General features: G+C 28.0%; 1 protein-coding gene across 8 annotated transcripts; it reads left to right on the forward strand.

Annotated features, from left to right (window-relative positions):
- The first annotated feature begins 9,365 nt into the window (after nucleotides 1-9,365).
- On the forward strand, nucleotides 9,366-14,768 carry LOC137819755 (two-component response regulator-like APRR9). 8 transcript variants are annotated; one of them, XM_068623730.2, is made up of 8 exons: nucleotides 9,366-9,865; nucleotides 11,164-11,325; nucleotides 11,419-11,549; nucleotides 11,683-11,829; nucleotides 12,154-12,262; nucleotides 12,358-12,772; nucleotides 13,330-14,101; nucleotides 14,257-14,768. In XM_068623730.2, exons 1-8 carry the CDS (start codon nucleotides 9,688-9,690, stop codon nucleotides 14,368-14,370), a joined length of 2,028 nt encoding a protein of 675 aa, XP_068479831.2. In that variant the 5' UTR covers nucleotides 9,366-9,687; the 3' UTR covers nucleotides 14,371-14,768. The 8 variants fall into 8 exon arrangements, with proteins under 8 accessions (XP_068479831.2, XP_090152968.1, XP_090152966.1 ...); XM_090296842.1 differs by having other exon boundaries at nucleotides 9,367-9,865; nucleotides 12,382-12,772; XM_090296840.1 differs by having other exon boundaries at nucleotides 9,367-9,865; nucleotides 11,683-11,814.
- Nucleotides 14,769-18,029: the final 3,261 nt, after the last annotated feature.

Here is an 18,029-nt window from a genome sequence, read left to right on the forward strand (position 1 = left end):
TAATCATATATATATATATATATATATGTCAATTTTTTTATTGTATCAGTCGAAACCGGAAGAGTCATATCACTTAGTCTTAGTTACCGAGTGACCAGTCCAATACACATTTAAAGTAGTTACAATAAATAACAGTTAAGACAGTTGCAAAAACTCTCTGAAAATATAAGACACGCCTCACTAAATTTGGACAACACTTCGAGAAATCAGAGAACCTTCCTATAATAAAACTAAAATTGATATAGGATAGATTTGACTCATTACACAAGATGATTATGCAAGAAGTCTTGTCACTAAACACTATAAATAAACCCTCTACAAAAGTGTAAGACATTTTTTAATTATATCTTAATACACACTCCATATATCGAGTATTTACTTGATCGTTAGAGTACCTTTTTCAGGTCAATTCCGATCGAGCAACGACAATTAAAGAATGAGATTTGAAGTAAGGAGCAAAGAAGTGACTAAACGACTAAGACATCAATAATTGTATAACCAATTCAAAGTACTATCTAGGTTCACTTTGTTTATATAAATACATGTATAAATTTATTCTCTCCATAAATCTATTAGTATTATAAAAAATAATAAGTAATTAAGTTATGGATAAATTAAGAAAGGAAAATAATAATGTTAAATTGAGTAAATCTATAATTTAAAAAAAATAAAGTTGTGGTCATAAGAAAAGAAAAAACAATATCTATTAAAAATTAACTTTCAAAAAAATGTTTGATACAAGAGAGATTTTGCGTGCTGAATTCTAATAATTATGAGGTCTAAGAGTAGTTAAAATAGGTTTGATTTATTTTAATTATTTTTTAGAAATATTTATATTAGTTTTTTTGGGAATTAACGAGTAATAAAATGTTTTTTTAGAAATATTAATTATTTATCATATTAAATAAATTAAAGTAATATAATTTTTTTTACTGTAATGAAACATTTTTTCAATAAAATTTATATTTTCACCTTCTTAAGAATGATTTTGTAGAAAGTAAAAAAAAATCAGAAAAAATGTTTTTTTTTCAAAACATATAACAAATTTTTAACAGCCTCGTTCCCCTTTTTAATTATGTCCTTAACAATATAATATTTTATATTATTATTGTAAACTGTGATATTTTTTTAGATTATTTATTTACATAGTATTTATTTTAAGATAAGTTTTAATTAGTTGACAAAGGAATAGTTACGATAAATAAACATTATTGTTTTCCATAAGGATAAATAATATTAAATAAATGTTATTTTTTTAATGACAAATTACACTACTAAGAAAAAAAAATTAACGAAAGTTTATTTTTATATTATTTGAGATTAAAATCTTTATTAAATCATTTCTCTAGATAAACTATTAATAATGCAACATCTTAAGTTAAAAATTATAAAACTTAGGATTATTAATGCAACATCTTAAATTTTTTAATAAAACTAATTCTCTAGATAAACTATTAATATTTTTAAAACTATTAATTTAAAGATTTAATTATTAAAATCCCTGTATAAATGTATTGATAAAAATAAATATCATAGTTTTTAAACAATTTTTTAATAAAATAAGTTAAAGTAACATCAAACCCATTCAAAAGTTTTAGACAAGGGTTATTTTGTGTCATTCTAATAGCTATAAGAAAACCAAAAAATTGTGGGATTCTTTTTTTTCGTGGAATGCATTATTGAAAATATAAAATCATTAATTAATTTATATATTTATTTTATAATTAATAATAATAATATTATTATTATTATTATATAAATAATTATATTTAGTTTTATTATTATTATTATTATTTATTTTTATTATTAATATTATTAAATATTTTATACAAATAAAATTAAGAATAATTTTAACTTTTTAATGGTATTATGTAAATTTTTAATAATTATAAAATATATATTTAAGATAATATATATTTTGACTTGATAGATATAATCAATTATAAAAACTAAAAGTAATATATAATAATTTATTTATTTATATTATTATAAATTAATTTTAACTAAATAAAATCATAATCATTTTATAATTAATTAATAATTTTAATTTTTTATTATTATTATTATTTAGTTATATTTATTCTTTATAATTATTTTAATTATTTATTATAATTGTTATTTCATAAGTTTATTATTTATTATAATTATTATTTTATATATTTATTATTATTTTTATTATTATTATTACATTTATATTATATTATACAATTAATTATATTTACTTTATTATAATATAAATATTAATAAATTAATAATATGAATATAAACGTATATATAATAAAATATACATTCATAATCTTATAAATATATATATTTTATTATATATAACTGGAGTTTTTTCGTAAATCTTCCATGTATAAAAAAAAGTTGTCAAGATTTTTTTTCTCTAAACATTCTTCGCTCTCAACATATAGAAAGGAAATATTGAAAAAAAAATACTTTTAACAACTATGCATTTAAATATATTAATTTACAGCTATAATTTAATTAATATAATTTTAAAATTATTTCATTTTAATAAAATATATTTTGTAATTATAATTTAGTGCAAAATTATCAGTATACTAATATTAACAAATTGATTCATATTACAGTTGTGAAAAAACCGAATAATAAATAAAAAGAAAATTTGAAGAAATTGAAGATGATGTGAACCTCATTTACATAGCCACCTGGCAAAGCATGTATGGATATAATCAAAAGTCCTTTTCATCATCTTCAAGAATACATGTCCCTTCTTCTAATCCTCAACCTATCTACACATTTATCACTACTTTTCTTTCTTTCTTTCCTTTTTCTCCAATGTGTATGGATTTATCTTTTTTGAAACTTTTCTTAAATGACGTGTTGATGTTGATATTTGTATTAGATATCGACATTCAAATGACACATGTAAGACACGTATTTGTGAAGTGTTTAATTCAAAAAGTATTTGTTAAATTTCTGACAATTATAGTATGATTATAACACAATTTTAAAAATAAAAAATACATTAATTTTTTCAAAATTCAAATTTTATTGTATAAATTGTTATTATGACTATAAAAATAAGAAACAAATCATTATCAATCCGTCATAAAAAAAACATCTTTATGTTCCAAAAAATAATCTGGAACATACTTAGGCACATAAATCTTTATTGTCAATTTATATAATTTATAATTATCTAATATATAGATCTGTGTCTATGTGTCTTACATTTTAGACATTTTATGTATCTTCGTATCCGTGTTCGTGTCGTATCAGTGTCAAGATCTCTGATAGATAGGTATGGATGGTTAAAATTGATTTTCTTTATAACAATAAAAATAATGGTTACTGATATTAAAATAAAATGTCATACAATGTTTTAATTTAATAGTTATCTGTTTATAGTATAAAGCAAATACCCGTAAACAGATGTTAATAATCCTTCACAATTTTTATTACGAATTAGAATTGCAAGGATTTTTTTTATAAAAAAATAGATTTTAAATATTTTAACCAAAAATTAAATATGATTCTAAGTTCATTCTTATTTAGGTTAATGTTTTGTAATTTTCAATTTAGATTGCGCTTTTTCTTTTAGATTTTATAAATTTAAGGGAATATAGTATTTGTATTAAAATTTTGTAAGTAAAATTTAACCACTTTTATTATTTTTGTAGTTTTATCATCAATAAGAAAACTTTATAATTTTGAGGAAGAACGAGTTTTGACTTAAATAATAGAAGAAGTACAAGAAATATTAAAGATTAAATAAAGTGACTTAATTAAGAAAGAATAATTGTAAACTAGTTACAAAAAAAATTGGCAATGTAAAAGAGATTAAATTATCAAACAATAAAATGATTTGAAAATAAATGAACAAAAGAGTAAACAAGATCTAAGTTTAATAAAGTATAATAATGTAAAAATAACTAAAAAGGAAAGTAAAGTGTATAAAAAAATGAAAACATTAACACAAAATAAAAATAAACAAGAATGTATATGTATAGTTATTGTGTTTTCATTACTTATGATTGTAGCGTAACAAAACAAAACTTTACTATATTTGTGTAATATATTTTTGTCATTGAAAACCATTTTGAATGTTTTTGTTTATTTTTTTATTTTCTATTTTTATAAATTGTAACGTATAAATTATGTATTATTATTTTAATTCTAAATACTCAGATCTTGATAACTGTTTTAGAAAGATCGTCTTTATTAATTTTATCAATGATTTTATTGATTACTTGAATTTTGATAGAAGATGTTGAATTAATTAATTTAGGTTAAACAGCTTTTTTTTTATCTAAGTATTAAGATGGTTTTTTCTCAATTTTTTCTATCGTTTTAAATAATTTCAATATCATTTCATTTATTTTGAGACTGAATTAATGTAATTACTTTTCTGAAATTCTTATTAACATAATTACTGTACTGATACATGATATTGTTGGTTATTTATCAACATAAAAGAAATTATATTCCCATTATTCCCTCCTTTGATAACTATTCCGATCAATAGTTCCTTTCATTGATTTTTTCTTTGTAAAAATATTAACTTCCCTCGTTTTGATTTCCTATAATTTTAGTATTTTATAAATAAGGTTAATAAAATATGCAAAAATATACTTATTATTTGGTGGGAATGAATAAACCATTAATAAAATAAGAAATTTTACTTCTTTTATGAAAATGAGTTTTTTTTTTTTAAAATTAAATTGTATTATATCCATATGAAAGTGTTAAACTATATAATGAGGTAAGACACTAAGGCTATATTTGGATTGAAGAATAGAAGTATGAGGATTTGAGGGGTGAATGTATGAGGATTTAAGAGAAAAGTGGGAAAAAAGTGAATGTGCTTGAATTGCGGTATGTTAGATTGCGGTATGTTAGAGTGAATTTGTGAGAAAAATTTATTAAAATCTGTAAATAATGTGATGATTGTGAAAATATTTTTTTATTTTTGTTTAAAAGGATAAAATGTAAGATTAAAAATTTACCATTATATTTAAAAAATAGAATAATAAAATATTATGTATTTTTGCCTAAATTTGGAGGAATTAAAATTATTAGTAGTAAAATCCAATATAGTTGAATAATTAATTTTGGAAAAAAAAAATACAAATTACTTGTAAAATAATTTACATGTAAAATTTTGAATATATGTAAAAAATATATTTTTTTATATAAAAATAATTTAAATATTCATAAATTTAAAATTTTTAATTAGAAAATCATTTTGTACTAAATGTAAATAGTATTATTATATTTATAATAATAATATTTATTATATAATTTATTTATTATAAATACCTATATAATTTTGTATTAAAATATTATTTTATTATTAATTATTATTATTTTATTTCATTAAAATATTTGTGTTAGTTAAATTTATTTAATAACTAATATTTATAATAAAGTCTACTTTTTATTATTGAAAAATATATAAAAAAAATGAAATCCTAAAATAAAAAATAGTGCAAATTTTTTTTAAAAAAATACTTTCTCTTTAGTGTTCTCTTCATTTCAAAAGGAGAAAAAAATTTTCTTCACATTGATATTCTCTTCACAAAATCATTAATCTAAATAAATGATATATCCTCCTATCTTTATGTGTGTGAACATATTTCTATAAAAACAAATATCCTCTAAAATAAACAAGTAGTGTATGAACTTGTCATCTTACTAAAGGATGAACAATAAATTTTATTTGTCTCCTAATAAAACAAACAAATGCAGATACTAACTCTTGAAATTGTTTACACTTTAAAATAATATAACCAAAATTAGTGTAATCATAACTACTTTTTTAAGTATTAAAAAGATAGTTTGACCATTAATCTTCATGATAAGACATCGGAGTCCCTTAATTTTCAAAAACTATAAAGTAATAAAATCACCACTTATCCCTTTTTCCCTATTTGAAAATATTTGTTTCCTCAAAACAAAAGCAATAATAAATTGAGTGTATGATCACTAAAACTTATGCTTCTTGAAAATTGGTAGCATTAGAAGATGGAAATTGCAGTTGGGTTATGAAGAACCACCGAAGAATTTTTTGGCATATGTCTTTGGGTGCTTCAGTTGTTAATGTGATCTACCAGCCAAAACATTCAAAGCTGCAATGGAGCTTCCAAAGTTTTTTGTGTTAATTCTTAAGAACTCGTCATTGTCTTCTCCATTGTATTCATGCATGTTTCTAGTTCTTTTATGGTCAACGTGGCTAAACTGGTATCAAATTAAACAAAATTCAATATTACCAACAACACTCATCTCAATAAAGAAATGTTCAAAAGGAACAAATTCAAAACTACTGTATATTCCTCAACGACAAAAACAATTAAATAATCTCAATATAACAGTTTTTTTCTCTATATAAAGAAACTCCTTATTTTAACTATAAGTGTTTACGTGATAACGATACTCAGCCAGAAATGCACTTGCTACATTGGATGGACCAGTAAGTAGTGAAAATGTCACCCCCTTGCTTGTATTAGAAACATTACGCCCTAGCTGTTTGATTTAATTTCTTTTTTTCCGTTTTTAGCGAAGGATGTTGGTGGGTGCGAAACCAACATACGATCAAAGTCTAAGTATTTCGCTCTAAATCGTGAGAAAGTCGAGCATGTCAACCTCTTCTATTATGACAGCTCAAGGTTTAAGTCGAGTACGTTGTTTTAGGACTATTAAGAACTAGATTGAGTAGATAGGTAATCCGATGAAGTCGACCGAACATGTCTACCTCCTCCATTTTGGTAGCTTGAGGTCTAGGCGAGCATGCCGACCTCCTCCATTCTGGTAGCTCATGGTCTAAGCTGAGCACGCCATTTCGGGACCGCTAGGAATTAGGTCGAGTAGACCGACCCATCAAGTAGCCTAATGAAGCCAACAGAACAGGTCCAAAATGCAGTAAAGTGAGCCTATATCCAATTCGATGATCTTGTTAAAATAATGTTAGAAATAAGTAATCTCGTCACAACGTAATTAATGTGTTTTTAATGCACGAGGAACCCACCTCCTCAAACACTCTAATTCTCTTACACAATATCCCTTACACAATATCCCTTATTATATCACTTAAATGCTCTGATTCTCTTGCTAATATTCCTTGTTATATCCCTTAAATGATCTGATTTTATTTGCGCAATATCCCTTATTATATCACATAAATGTTATGATTATATTACAAAATACTTCGATTTATATACATGATATTCATATTTTATGAAAGGATCTAATATGGCACATTAAAACATGAAGAAACCAAGGTCAAAGATCCGAGCCACTAGAATTATTTCTCCTTTTGACCACAGCATGAAAAAAAAAACAGTATTTCGATCTCCATCCTTAAACCATGACATCTTAGTCCTTTCTTTCCAAAAACAAATATTGACAATGAAGAGCATGATCAAGCTCCTCCTTAGCAATCTTTTCTTGACAGAGAAGTCCATCACTATCAGACAAACTAGCAGTCTCTAAACTTTTTTGAATACCAAGAAGGATACCCTGCTTAAGAAGAACTGCATTGTAAACATTACCAAAATAATTTTTATTCCAGTCTCGAAGCTCAAGTTTCAACCTTTTTAACTTATGTTGCAAGATAAACATAGGACAACCAACAACCTTATTAGCCTAAGAATCATGAATAAGCTTCAGGCACGAAGTGTCCTAAAGCCACATCGAAAAGAAACGAAAATTGATAACCTTTCGCACAGAATTACTAGCAAGACTAGCAAGAATAGGGGAATGATCAGAACAATTTTTAACAAGAACCTGATAAGTACAAGAATCACATTCATCCAGACACACTCCATTACATAAAACCCTATCAAATCTTCTATGTATTCTATGCAACCCTCTCCTTCCATTACATAAATCATAATGCGCATTAAAAGTCTTACATAGATTGGTTTTATCATCAATCAAAATTAAGGATAGAGAAATGATAAGAGTAATGGGTCATATGTCGTTTAATCAACACATTTCTTTTAATGTACCACCCTTATCTTTAATATTTTATTAAATCACAATTACGACCCAAAATCTATTTCACATTAGTTACATTATATAATTTTCTAATAGAACATTGAGGCTTTGTTTGGATTAAGGAGATGTTAAGAAATGTAAGACAAACAATGTCACCTTCTAAAATATTCTAATAGTAATATTAAAGTCAAGTTTATCTTGATGAACGATTGAGATGAAGACAAATATGAGTGTTAAAGATAATTTAAGAATCCAAATATGAGTTAAAAAGTCTTACCTTAATTACAAATAAAAAATTGAATAATATATAAAGAAGAATACTTAGAAAACTATTCCATTAATATTTTAGGTTAGATGTAATATCCTCATCTTATATTAATTGTTTATGATTTATTAATACTGAATACCTCTTATATATCTCACTTGAAACATCCTAATGGAAGATTAATTTATTACAATGCTAGTAAAATAGTAACAAATGAATCTCGTATAAATTAATCTTGAATAAGAACCCCATGATGTCACTTCGATTATAATTGTGACTTTTATTAACCATCCTTTTAACACATTCACAAAAAAAAAAGTTATTACAAAACTAATTAAAGGATCCATAAAAAAGAATTATATTAATCACCCAGTACTTATAATAGTAGAAACAAAATATTTTTGATATCAATCAACCAATACTTTTGTAATTTTTAAGTCCACAAAAGCTATTTCACTCAATATTTTAGTTTATGTCACTCTTTTTCATCTCTCAATAATGTCCTTATTTTATTTTACCATAAGAAAGGAAATAAGTGTTTTCATTTTATTTTATTTTTCTTATTCTTTCATTTCCTAAATTCTTAACATTTTAGTTTTTGAATTTTATTTTCACTAGCTATCAAATTGTTGTTAGATACTCACTTATATATAGTACACACGAGATGTATATGTTTTAACTGTGACAAAATATATTACAGACTACATTATTTACAAATAAACTAATTTATAGTACATAAATAAGAATAATTCATATCTTACCAAACTCAGTTTTGTAAAAAAGAATTAAACCTAAAGTTACTTCTCAACAATTTTATCTTTTCACGTATTTTTTCTTAAATTTATTTTTACTTAAATTAGAATACTTTTACTAAAATGAAAAAAAAAATGAGAATGGATAACGTATCAGACCGACTGGACTTACAAACAAAAAGGAAGGCATGAAAAAACAAATAGATTAAATCTGGGTGACTCCACGTGTCAGTGTGTCGACCACAAGATCAGAGTATTGTAAAATAATACCAGATATTACTGTACAGCAAAATATCGGCCCTAAGAGAAGACATAAGGATGACAAGTGTCCATTAGGTGGACCCCACGTGTGGCTGAAGATCACCTCAAGCGCTTCATATTAAAGTAATGGATGGCGGACACTGCGCCACGTCATCATGGAGCAGCGATCTACCTTTTGATGATCTAGCGAGAGAGATGGAGATTTTGGTGGGAAGATATTTTTGACGATTTTCGCGGTTGTGGGAGAAAGCTGGTCACCAGTGAATCAGAATCGGAAGCAACTAAAGAAGAAGAAGAAGGGTTTATTATTATTATTGTTATTGTTGCTCCTGAAGACGACGACTGTGACGAGATCAATTTCACTTACTCTGTTTTCTTCTTCTTCCTCGTCGTAACCGATTAGGGTTTTTCTCTTTGGTCGTCGAATGAGCATGCTGTTGTTCGAGAATGGCTGAGTTGAGTGGTACGATGCAAGAGCACGGGACGGACAACAATAATCGCTCTGCAGAAGTGGTTCTGTGGGAGAGGTTTCTACCGCGGATGGTGCTTAGAGTCCTGCTTGTGGAAGCTGATCATTCCACTCGACAAATCATCGCCGCGCTTCTTCGCAAATGCAGTTACACAGGTTTTGCTTCTTCTTCTTAATTCGGAAGAACTTGTTGTCGATTTCCCTGTTTGTGTCGTTTTCTTCTGGATGATGTTTGTGGCATTATATTAGTTGCCTTTCGTTTGCGAAAAATTTACTTCTGTTCTACCGTTTTGATTATGGTCTATGGAATTAGGTTACGTGTATAACAGCGGTGGTATCCAGAGAATACTTTTATTTAATTTTCCACCTGTTGGATCCGGGCAACGTCATATATACGTTGGTCAATGTGTTGCTGTTTTTTTTTTCCCTCAGAATTTGTAATAAGCTTTTGCAGTCACGATGAATTATGACCTGAGTGCATGAAAAATGAGAATCTCTGTTTTCATTCATATATAGACTTATTCGTCGTTATGTTTAGAGTGTTTTGTTATAAAAGAGAACGCAATAAACGTGATTACCTTGATCAAAGTTTTAAAAAAAAGGCCACAACCCTGTGCAAGTTCACGAGTGTACATGACCACAACAGTAGAAGCATCGGCAATTTTCCGCAGTATCAATAAACACGATGAAACTGCAACTGTAACCGCAATTTAAAATCTTGACTCCCACTGTAATTTTATTTTTTTTAGTAGAAGTAAATTTGTTTATCAAGGGGTATAGGTCTGTCGGTTAAAGCAGTGTAGTAAGTGAGTTGTTATAAATTCTTGGTACCCAGTTTGTCTCCATCCTTTGAACAAAAAATGAATAATCCTTTTTTTTTTTTATTTCAATCCGTTTCGTTTCAAATTATGTATTTATTTACATTGTATATTTGGGAGATACATTTGTAAGGAAAGTCTGGTAACGTTTATTGTGTAATACATATAATACATATACATATATACATACATATAATACATATACATATATGCATACATATAATACATACATGTAATATATACATACATATATATGTATATACATACATATATATGTATATACATACATATATATGTATATACATACATATATATGTATATACATACATATATATGTATATACATACATATATATGTATATACATACATATATATGTATATACATACATATATATGTATATACATACATATATATGTATATACATACATATATATGTATATACATACATATATATGTATATATATATATATATATATATATCTATATATATATAGATATATATATTTGGTTTGAATATCAAACAATTTATTTTTTCAAGAAACTGATCATGGAAAACATTATTGACGATCCAATTTCAGCATGACATTATTGTTTTCGTGCTTTATAACTTAATGATAATTTTCTTTTCCATGTAGTTATCGCGGTTCCAGACGGATTAAAGGCATGGGAATTGTTGAAGAAGAAGGCGTCTGAGCTAGATCTTATAATAACTGAAGTGGATCTGCCAGCAATATCTGGATTTGCACTTCTTTCTTTAATCATGGGGCATGAAATTTGTAAAAACATTCCTGTCATAAGTATGTTGTCTTTTTACTTTGTATTTGTATTTTTAGTCTCAATGTTAGACAGAAATGGCTAATGGGCTCAGGTTTATTCTCATCGCTGTGCAGTGATGTCTTCTCATGATTCTGTAAGCATGGTGTTGAAATGCATGCTAAAAGGGGCAGTTGATTTTCTTATAAAACCTATTCGGAGGAATGAACTCGTGAACTTGTGGCAACATGTATGGAGAAGGCACGCTGTATGGCATATTTTTCAATCTTTTTATAGAGATTTTTTGTATTATTTTCTTCTTTTATAATTGCTTGCTCTTTTAGCATATATTTACTTGTTCCTTTTTTCTTTCCTCTCTCTGCCGTATACTATTTATTCAGAGTAGCGCTCCTACTCAAAATACAACTTTTTCACCAACAAATCTTAAAACTGCCTCCGAGGATAACTCTGCAAGCAATAAATCCAGTGGTTCTGTGGCTTCCTCTAAGAAAAACAACGAATGCAGTGAGAGAGTAAGTGAGACTCAAGTAAGTTTCGCTGCCTCAATTTTGCCAAATTTGTCTTCTAATGTGATTCTTACATATGTCAATTTTCTTAGAGTTTGGTTTGTTGAGTGTGAAGTGATTGACTTTTAATTTAATTATATTTTATATCTGAAATTCTTTCTACAATTTTCACTCTGCATGCAACCTAAAAGTATTGCACAATTCATTTACAAAACCACTTCGCTTGAAGAAAATATCCTTTCTAGATTAGTTTTGCTTCTGAAATTTCACATAGAAAATATCTTGTCGAGCACTTGTACCTTGCCAATTTTGGAAGTTTATAGTACATACGTGGAAACTATGCAGGACATGCCCCAGCTGAAAAATTCTAAACAGAAGAAAATTGATTTGGTGAAGCATGAAAAGTTTGCCAGATTTGAAAGTGAATCAGCGAAGATTAATAATGAAACAAGAGGTATACGAATTTTGTTTAACACTTGGATAAGAATATGTTTTTATCTTGTTTTAATGTATTGACTGTTGTGTTATCCGTTAAAACATTTAATACAGATAAATCAATTATAATTGTATCAGACACTGCAAGGTGCGACAAAACTTTTGAATCGACGGATCTAAGGCTAGAACAAGACCATTGCTGTGCTGATACTGAAATTGAGGTTGAAATCTTAAAATATGATTTAGGCATAGGAGATTCTAATATTAGTACTGAGTTGCATGGATGGAGTGATGAACGGGTGAAACCAATTAAAGGAGCTATTGACTTGATTGCTACATTTGGAAATCTTCCAAAGCACCCTGATGAAAACTGTAATCTCAATGGTGGTAATACAACCATGTTTGATGGTGTTACGCAATTGGAACTTTCTTTAAGAAGTGATTTTCCTGGAAGCTCATGTAAACAAGCAAGCGAAGCAACTGAGGAATCTCAAAGATTGAACCATTCACACAACTCTGCATTTTCTTGGTGAGTTCTGTGTTTTCTTGTGACTTTTTTTAGTTCTTTAAATGATATCTACCAATACCAGATTCTGTAAAATCTTTCCAAAATCTTTCTACCCTAAGAAACTAATTTTGATCAGTGGAAGGAAGTTCTTTGTGGAGTTCTGTTATATTATTTCTCTCATGTTCTTTCATGTATTTTGTCAGTTTTGGTTATGCTGTTCTATATTAACATTAGTGAAAACTGAACAAATGGTGATTTGGAGTGAAACATAATTTTGAGAGCCTATAATCTATTATAATCTCATGGAAGGATCCAATTCATGGTAAAATCAAATCATCTCTTTCTTAAACTATACAGGTTGGTCCCTCTTTTGTTAAATATGAAACTTCTGCACCTTATGGTTCCCCCAACTCCCTGCAGCCAAAATTAAAGGCTACGTTTAAGCTTTCATCCTTGGATGATGAGACATCAGTACCCAGTTTTTCATTCTAAATTATCTTTCCTAGTGATCCTCTAAAAAAATCAACTGGCATCAATTCTTAAGTTTTCTGACTGTGGGTGACAATTTCTATATGCAGGTATAGTAATAGTAAATTGGTGCACCCTCTTTTTCAAACACCATCAATTACATCAACTGAAGTAAACAACCCCAGTTGGGATTCTCACGAATCCCATAAATTGTCTCGAACTACTTCTGGAAATTGTTGTCAGTATGGTGGCTCAAATAAAAACCTGGAGAATATGATCAGTACAGTTATTGATCAGTATGGACAAGTTAAGCCAAATTTATCAAACAGTCAATGTGGAATGTTACCTGTTTCAGGGGTTATTTCGGATCTTAAGTCCAAGGGACATGGTAATGTTCTCACTTCTGTGTTCTCCGCACCATGCGGTACTCATCCTGTGTGGAGTTCGAAACCAGTCTGCCAGAACGAGAGTTCTTCCTTTCCCATAAGTACCTCCTCCCAGTCCAATCCGGAAAGTCACAACTCTGACCAATATCATGACTGTTCCAATGTTGCTCCTTGTCTTAATCAAAATGTAAAGGAAGACACTGATTTGGATCAGGCAAGGCATGATTCTCCTGCTGCTGATCAGAGTACTGGTAACAGTTTATGCCATGATACTTCATATCATGTCAATAGTAGTGCTTATGGAAGCATGGACAGTGGAAATGATGGGCATGCTACTTCAGCTATAGTATCCAAGAACAACCCAGAAGGTTTCAGTGATAGTGTTTGTCATAATTATGATGGGTCTCGAGCCACATATTCTCATCGCACTAGTCAAAGAGAAGCAGCTCTAACCAAGTTTCGACTGAAGCGGAAAGAGCGATGCTTCGAGAAAAAGGTATTACAACCTCCACTGATATTGTTAGTAAAATGCTACTTTACTTTGAAAGTATTTATGGTAAATTTATTTCTATGGCTATAGTTAGGTTGGAAACTCCTGTACTATCTTCTGCTGATGATCTTACTGATAAGAACTCTTAATTTCTTGTAAAGGTTCGATATCAAAGCCGGAAGAGACTGGCAGAACAGCGGCCTCGGGTCAAAGGGCAGTTTGTACGCCAAGTACACAATGATCATCCAGTTGCTGATGCTGGTGGTGATTCATAAAGTTGTTTTTTTTTGTTTTTTTATTTATTTAGGTTGCCTGTAGTATTAAATTGCAGCTGACTGTAACACTGATTGCGTCAACAAGGATTAGCTGTAGGTTGGTGTGCGTGTGTGTGTGTTGGTGAAATCTGTTTATCTTGAAGCATTAGGCAAAGTAAGAGTAGGCCAGTTGGGAGATAGCTAAAGGGCAGTATTTATTCTTAAGGTGTTTCCTCCTGACTTTATATTTGGACTGCCACTTGCAAATTTAGGATTTTGTAATATTTAGTGGGATCGATTTTGGTTTTACCTGTGTATATGAATTCTTGGTTAAATACTAATATAGGTCTGTAATTACATAGTTTGTTTCAGTTTTGAAAAAAATTCCCTCGAGAACCTCTGGTTCTGCAGTTGAATGATCTTTCTTTGCATTCGATTATTGAACATTGTTTTAAACTCACATGGTGCAGTTGCCCATCTATTTCAATTCGCAACCATTACTGACGTTAATTTTCACTCTACTCCATACATAGGTATAAGTGTGAAAGGTAAGATTGCATACCTGTAAATCTCCGTGCCACTTGGAAGGTGGTGGTAACCTGGGAGAGTATATAAATTATGGCTTTAATACTGTATGGTTCCCTTGCATGTACATGTTCTACAGTTTTCTTTTTCGTCTATCTTTCAAGTTTCCTCGTCTCTTATGAGAGAGATTGGAACGCAGTTGATCGGAAAAGCTGAATGTTAATGGAAAGCACTTTCGTAGCTATTGGCTGCGGCTGTGGATACATTGATATTGAAGAGTGGTCCTTGATGAAACCAGCACATGGACTTGCACAGCAAAAGCATCAATAATGTGCATTTGTGGGACACACCATAATGTCTAGGATGATGTGGGACTGGAAGAGGCAATGATCCAAACTCTGATTAGGAACGAATTAACAAGTAAAACATTGAACTGAAGACACGTTAGCAGTAATGGGCACATCATGCAGAAGTGTGACAATTTAATCTTGTCCATACATTTGTTAAAGGGTTAAGATCGAGTCACATCACCTTCTTCGGCTATTCTTTCTTGGGTAATTACTATGAACCGATTTTGATTTGGACGTGAAATGATAAAAGTATCTTTAGATAAAATAGGGTGCAAATCAAAATAATTTTGAAATCTCTTTTCTGAAAAATGTTTTTGGATTTGAATTTTAGAATACTTACTATGAAATCTAAATATGTTTTTCGATTTGGATTTACAGAATACTTACTATCAAATCTCTTTTTCGGAACTTTTTAGATAGAGCTTATTTTTTTCATTTTGGAATTGCTTTTCTGAAATGCAATTTTGATTTTCGAACTTTATTTTAAAATTTTATATTTGGAACACAATAATTTATTTTGGATAATGTATTTTCTTAATTCTAGATTTTCTATTTCGGAATGAAAGCTAGTTTTAGAAATTTATAAATGTATTGGGTGCATGTTGAAAAAACCCGGGTGTAGGAAGAATTTGTCTCTTTCTTATTCTTATCATTGCCAGCTTCATTCTTGGACCTAATTCTCTTAATATTTTTGTAAAAAAAATCAGGAGGTAGAACTGAATTTTGACTGTTTCTTCCTGCACCTCCATATATTATTCTCTCACCTCCATAAATTTTTGTATTTCCAAAAATATCTTTCTGTAATATTCTGGATTACATAATTTGAAAGTCTTTTTTCAAACTCGTAATTAACTTTCGGATTACATAATCTAGAAGTCTTTTGTCAGATGCTTGATTCATTTTCAAATTATGTAATTCGGAAGTCTTTTTTAGCTTCCGGATTATGTAATTTGGAAGTTTTTTTTAAATGTTTATAAATTACATAATTTAGAAGCTACTCTATGGGGTGACATAAGAAGGATAAAAATGTATTTTCAAGTTTTGTATGGAGTGACAGAAAAACCTGTGGAGGTGCATGAAGAAGTAGCCCTGAATTTTTATTTTTCTAGAAATATGTTGAGAAAGAATTTTTTGTTTAGATTTGGTCCATCTTCTAAAAATAACATTAGTAAATTAGGTTTCCCATAAATGATTTTTAGTGAAGTTTTTCACAAAAAGCATTACAGAGAGATGACTATTTAACTTTTTTGAGTTAAAGTTAAATGTTTATTACTGTTATTAAATCAGTAAAGGGGTATAAAATTATTATTTTTTGCTAAAAATCAAATCCTCGCTTTGGTTCTTAATGTAAGACACTTATAACATAATTCCGTATGCGTAAAAGTAATTAATTCAGTTTATTTTACTGAATTTTTAACTCAATATTACCAAGTAAAAATTGGCCTTTATCATTAAAAACTTTTAAAATTCTCTTCTTATTAATAAAAGTATATATTCATACTATTTAATATGGACAAACTATAACACACCTATAATAAAGGCCACCGATTTTTATTTATTTTTTAAATGTATTCCTCTATTTTGATTTTTTTTTTTATACTTTTGATATAAAATAAAAAATTGTACAACTATTTTATTAGAATAAATTTTTTATTACATTTCTTATTCCTGTAAAATAATATTGAAAGGCATACAAAAAGAAATGGAGAGAGTATCTCAAGGAATAATACTTTTTGAATTCAAGAAAACTCATGTGAATATTTTGTGTATACACTTCAGTAACCAAATAGATTTGAAGCATTTTATGGATTCGCGATTCCTAAAAGTGATATGATATCTGGGTACGAAAGATTTATCTATTGCCAAACTTCCTTTAAGAGTATAATAATTATATATTTCCAATTATATATGATCTAGCCATAAAAAAAAATAACAATAAATAATTATTATAAAATTTGTGATAGAATAACAACTAAACCAATTCATAAGTTATTTTATCATGGAAGAAAACATAATGGTCATTTAACATTACCGTTTCCCATTTTAAGGTTTTTATTATAAGAAAATTCCAATCTAATGAGGTTTGGTTTGTCTTTTGAGATTGAATGACAGAAGCAGCCATAATGCTGACAGTGGTGCTTACACGTGAAGATGTTATATGAACTAAAACTCAAACAGAAATTCGTTAACACAGCGTATGTGAGATTGTGATATTTCACCACTTTCACACCTATGTCATATATGCTTAAAAAAATAGTTTTAAAAAATAATTTATTAATTTCTTCTCTAAAATAATAAAATTAATCACTAATTTAGAATATTTATTACCGAGATATCGAATAGTCGTTAGTTGATTCCATACCGGTATATAAGCATCTTAACATAATTTCACTTAAGTATCATCTATAGTATACTCACATCATTAATAAATAATGAAAAGTAAGATAGACACAAATCATGATTAGGATATAGTTGAATTTTATTGAGCCCAATTTATTCGTCAGTAAAAGTATTATAAATAAGAAAACATCCAAAGGTTAAATTAAATGTAAGGTCAATTTGATCATAAATCCAAAGGTTAAATTAAATGTAAGGTCAATTTGATCATAAATTAATATCATTTACTCATACCGAGAGTTATTGTTAAGGTTATGAATAAGTATTGCAGGTTAGTAGCCATTTAGGTTTAGTAAAAAGCGAGTTTAATTTTGAATGGTTTTTGTGGATGATGGAATTTGACTTGTAAATGTGTTGTGTGGATTTTTGGATATATTAGGAGATGTTTTGTATGTATTGTTTTGACTA

Source organism: Phaseolus vulgaris, chromosome 10 (assembly GCF_051622355.1).
Source record: "Phaseolus vulgaris cultivar YP4 chromosome 10, ASM5162235v1, whole genome shotgun sequence".
Taxonomy (NCBI): domain Eukaryota; kingdom Viridiplantae; phylum Streptophyta; class Magnoliopsida; order Fabales; family Fabaceae; genus Phaseolus; species Phaseolus vulgaris.

Coding starts and splice junctions, on each gene's coding strand:
- LOC137819755 (XM_068623730.2), top strand. CDS start 9,688: ATGGCTGAGTTGAGTGGTACGATGCAAGAGCACGGGACGGACAACAAT. Junction 9,866..11,163: donor TCGCAAATGCAGTTACACAG/GTTTTGCTTCTT, acceptor TTTTCCATGTAG/TTATCGCGGTTCCAGACGGA. Junction 12,773..13,329: donor CACAACTCTGCATTTTCTTG/GTGAGTTCTGTG, acceptor TTCTATATGCAG/GTATAGTAATAGTAAATTGG.